The sequence below is a fragment of the Aptenodytes forsteri genome, unplaced genomic scaffold (assembly GCF_000699145.1).
Source record: "Aptenodytes forsteri isolate BGI_AS27 unplaced genomic scaffold, ASM69914v1 Scaffold147, whole genome shotgun sequence".
NCBI classification, from domain to species: Eukaryota; Metazoa; Chordata; class Aves; order Sphenisciformes; family Spheniscidae; genus Aptenodytes; species Aptenodytes forsteri.
This window is the reverse complement of record NW_008795320.1, coordinates 975,473-979,923: the sequence shown is the minus strand read 5'-3', so window position 1 is coordinate 979,923 and position 4,451 is coordinate 975,473. Positions and strand designations below refer to the sequence as shown.

At 64.8% G+C, this 4,451-nt stretch overlaps 1 protein-coding gene across 1 annotated transcript; it reads right to left on the bottom strand.

Moving 5' to 3' along the window:
- Nucleotides 1-2,017: 2,017 nt before the first annotated feature.
- Nucleotides 2,018-4,304, bottom strand: ABHD8 (abhydrolase domain containing 8). The gene is made up of 4 exons (XM_009279758.1): nucleotides 3,550-4,304; nucleotides 2,740-2,910; nucleotides 2,345-2,561; nucleotides 2,018-2,167 (listed from the first exon to the last, which is right to left on the bottom strand). The coding sequence occupies exons 1-4, from the start codon at nucleotides 4,302-4,304 to the stop codon at nucleotides 2,018-2,020; spliced, it is 1,293 nt and encodes a 430-aa protein (XP_009278033.1).
- Nucleotides 4,305-4,451: the final 147 nt, after the last annotated feature.

Below are 4,451 nucleotides of genomic sequence, written 5' to 3'. Positions count from 1 at the left end.
CAGTCGCCTGGAGGTGGCTGGGGGGTTGCGGCGGGGGCAGAGCCGCATTTTGGGGTACAGTTGTATTTCTGGGTACCCTCGTTGCAGACCCCGGCCGTGTTGCGGGGTCTCCCCTGGCCAGGACACGGGATGGGAGGGATGTTGCAGGGGAACGCTCGTGGAAACAATCTGAACCCAGGGACATTAAAATTCTCATTATGAGACAGGTTGCGGCAGCAGTGGGCAGGGGCAGGCACTGGCAGAGGGGCAGCTCCGCCCCGGTGCTGGGACAGAGGGGGGCCACCTGGGGACACTCATCACACAGGGTCCCCGTCACACCGGGGCCGGCTCCGAAGGACCCTTCCTCTACTACATCACTCAGTCTGGGGAGAAAGATGGGCTCAGCCCCGGGAAAGGCGCATTGCAGGTGGGTGCCAGCTCCGGTCGGAGCAGCCCTGCCCAGCCAGGAGCCCCTCGAGCTGACCTGGGGTGCCTTGGTGCGGTGGCAGCCCCATTCGGGGCGAGGTGGGGCTGGGTGGGACGTGGGCCAAGGGTGAGGTTTCCGTGGGGCTGGTTGTTTCTTTGGTTTAGATGGGGGGAAATAAGAGGGGAAACAAAGCAGGGAGCGGCTCCGCTTTGTGGGGTAGCGGGGAGGCTGGGGCCATCCCCCCAGCACAGCATCCTCCCGGCTCGCTTGGGCTCCCACCCGTCCCGGTGCGGCCAGGAGCCCCTGGCCCCCGCGATGGCGCCCGGGTCCCCGCTCGACGCTTCTCATGTACCTTCTCGGTTCTGCCCCACTCCTGGCAGCGGGATGCGAAGCGCAGAGGGGAGGAGGAGATGATGGGACCGGTGGGTTATGTACAGAATGGTGTCGGCGGGTAACGAGCTGTTGTCCGTTGCGATCAGACGGTTGCGGTTTGATTCATTGCTCCCACGTTGCTCCGAGACCCCACGGATCCACACAGGAGCTGTTGGCAAGGACAGACACGGCGGCAACGTGATGCTGTATTGCTGGTCCCCCGGTGCACGAGGGACGGGTGTGATCCCGGCAGGGATGTGGTCCGGGAGCGGGTGGTGGGTCCCGGAGTCTTAGAGGAGCTGGAAGCCGGGAAGGGCAAGCGGATCGGACGCTGTGGGCGTCGCTGCGTGGTGGCGATGGCTCCGAGCATCTCGAGGATGCGGCAGCGGGAGGGAAGCAGAGGGCTCTGCAGAAGCCAGCGCTGCGGTACCTAAAGCGATGGTGGTTGGGGACGTGACTGCACAGACGGTGGCACCGGGGACCACAGAAGAACTCAGGTTTGGCGTTATCCTCCCCACCGCAGCCATGCCAGTCCCCCCACGGTGGGGGAGCCGACGGTCCTTCTGACCGTGCCCACAGGAGCAGGTCACCTCCTTGTCCTCATCTCCTGGCCAGGCAGAGACGAGCTGTGCAGGCAGACCCTCACCAGCACCAGGCAGGAGCTGCTGGACGTCGTGTGCACGGCTGCTGGCAATAATGGTGGTCCTGTCCTCCCGGCCCCACAGACGGCTCGAGCAAGGCGCTGCAGGGCTCAGAGAGGCAAATCCCGCTGCTGAGGCCAAGGAGCCTTTGGCTTCCCCTTAAAGCAATTCCAGCTCAGCTTCTCCGGCCCTGGCCGGGAAGGTTCTGGAGTCGACACACTCTCCCTGGAGGAACCCCTCCGATTTCTTCCCAAAACGGACCAGTCTCCCAGCAGCCACCTCCTCTCCGTCCTTGGGGGGGGTCACTGCGTGTGGAAAATAATACTACAAAGAAACAGGATGAAGACACTCCAGTGGCTGCCATGCCATCCCCAAGGGGACGGGGACCAGGTCTGCCATGTTCCCACTGCTGGCCCCGCGCACCCCTGCCTGGGGGAGCCTCTGTGCTCCACCACCAGCCTCCGATGCGGCCGGGAAAGAAAATCGGCTGAGGTCCCGGCAAGGGCAGCCTCTGCCACACCCCTCCGCTCTCACAAACCCCTCTCCTCTCCGAAACGTCTCTCCCATCGGAGCAGCCCGGTCACCACGTCCCACCGCCTTATTTCTTCTCCCCTTGCCCGTCCCCAGCTGGCGTCTCGGGCTCCCACAGGACGAACTCGTGGAGCAGCGTGTTCACCGTCTCGGGACACTCCATCATCACCATGTGGCTGCCCTCATCGATCACCTTCAGGAAGGCAATCAGCAGGATCTGGAGGGAGATGGTGGCAGTGGCGGGCGTCAGCGCCGGGACGAGCCCCCTGCCCACATCGCCACGGGTGGCAGTGGCGGGCGTCAGCGCCGGGACAAGCCCCCTGCCCACATCGCCACATGCTGGCAGGCAAACCCCAGCCCTCGCCCACCCCCCCAGCCCCGCTCGGTCCCCTACCTCAGCCATTCGCTGGTCCTCCTCCACCGGGACAAACTTGTCATGCATGCCGTGGACCAGGAGCACGGGCACGGCCAGCTCCGCGTGATAAACCTCGTCACCCTCCGGCCAGTACTGCCCGCTCATCATGGCGCGCAGGACAAAGGAGGACACGTTGAAGGCGTTGCCTTCCTTCAGCAGCTGCTTCTCTTTGGCACCCTGGCGAGCGAAGCCAGCCCTGCGGGACGGAGCCGGCACGGGCAGAGGGTTAGCCCAGCGCGGTGCCTCGGCATCGGGGGGACGGGAGCGTGGGGGACGCCGCTGGCAGGACGCGGTGTCCCTGCCCGCGGTGGCTGGAAGCCAGGTTGGCCGGGGACAACCCTCCCCAGCACCGCGGTGCCGGGACGGCCACTCACTTGAGGAAGCTCCAGGCCAGGCACGGGGACAGGCAGTGCAGCACGCAGGTGGGCATGTTGAAGATGGAGCAGAGGCTGGGTTCCAGCGCCGTTGGGCCCCCTCCGTTGATCATGATCACCTTATGGACCAGGTCTGGGTACTCGTGGGCGAGGAAGGTGCAGAAGGACACCCTGCAGGGAGAGACGGACATGGGGGCCGCGCTCTGACCCTGTGGCACCGGAGGATGCTGCATCCCGTGGCAGATCTCAAGGATCTGTGGCCGGACCCCAGGCTACACCCCCTCGTTTGACCCGTGCTCCCCCTTTCTGGGGCAGGGTAACCCCAGTCAAACCCCACAGCCGGTGCCCTGCAGAGCCCGGGCAGAGGGGCTGAGCTCGGGGTTTCACTCCTGTGCGGAGCAAAGCAGGGTGCTGGGAACCGCTTGGGTGCCTGCCAGCCTGGACCAGCCTTGTCCCGATCTAATCCTACCCAGCTCGGAGCCCGTCCCCGGCTCCCTCTCCTCCCAGCCCTGCTCTCCGCACTGCTTAGTCTCCATCTAATTGACTTTCTTGGGCTTACTCTATTTATAGGCTGTGCTGTGCCAGCTTCCCTGCTGCAGGACGGGCTCTGGGATTAGCTGGACCCTGGGACACACACCAAGAGGATGTAGGAGGTCAGAGCTGAGGGATAAACCCAAAACGGGAAACCCCATACCCCTCCTCTGCTTCTCGGCCCCCGAAGTGCAGGATTTGTTGGGCGTTCGCTGCCAAGGAGAGGACGGTGGGGGGATGAATTCACCCCTTCCCTCCTGGGACCCCCTGGTCCCTTACCCGTACGAGTGTCCTATCAAGATATTCCTCTTCTTTGCGTAGCGCTTGAAGATGGCCCTCATGTCCTCCGCCAGCGCGTAGAAGGTGTACGCGGCGGCGATTTGGGGAGCCGAGCTGCAGCCGTGGCCAGCCAGGTCGGGAGCCACCACTTCATAGCCCAGCTTGGTAAAGAAGTCCAGCTGCTCCTTCCAGATGTCCAGCGAGCCACCCACGCCGTGGATGAAGAAGAGGACCACGTCGCTGTGCGTCCCTTTGCAGCTTGTGATCTGCTTCTTGCAGTCGATGTTGACGACTTTCTTGGGTTTACGCTTCCGACGCTTGCCGGGGGCAGCGGCTGCTTCCCGTGCGCCGCATCCCGGTGTGCCAGCGGGACCCTGGGCAGGAGCTTGGCCGGCCAGGTCAGAGAGCTCCAGCTCCACGGTGCTGTTGGGTTCCCCCGAGCTGTTCTGGCAGTGCAGGATCTCGGAGCGGACGGCGTCCCCCAGGTTCTCAATCACCAGCTGCCCGTTACGGTAGACGGTGATCTTGCGCTTGCAGTGCACCGTGCCCCGCTCCGGCCTCCCGGGCTGGGTCTCCTCGAGCCTCTCCGGAGCCGGGCGGTTGGGCGTGTTGTGCCTGACCCGCAGGATCCTCCCCGGCTTCACCTCTATGAAGCTGTAGCCGTTGCTGGACTCAACGCTGTCCAGAGGCCCCACGGCGTTCGTCGTCTTGCCCATCAGGCAGCACAGGAGCCCATCGGTGATGCTGTTCAGCATTATGCTCCCTGCAACGAAGGCAAGAGAGGGGGGGCAGGAGAAGGGGGGGTTAGTCACCAGCTCCAGCGCCCAGCGGGGACCTGCTGGGGGTCCTGGCTGCGGCACAGGGGACCAGGGACAGCCCCGTTTCCCCCCCCCCCCCCCCCC

What these genes read in the sequence shown, in the direction of transcription:
- ABHD8 (XM_009279758.1), bottom strand. Translation starts at nt 4,304, where the DNA reads ATGCTGAACAGCATCACCGATGGGCTCCTGTGCTGCCTGATGGGCAAG. An exon ending in TTGATAGGACACTCGTACGG is followed by an intron (nt 2,911 to 3,549) that starts GTAAGGGACCAG and finishes CTCTCCCTGCAG; the next exon opens with GGTGTCCTTCTGCACCTTCC. An exon ending in AGGACCAGCGAATGGCTGAG is followed by an intron (nt 2,168 to 2,344) that starts GTAGGGGACCGA and finishes ATCTCCCTCCAG; the next exon opens with ATCCTGCTGATTGCCTTCCT.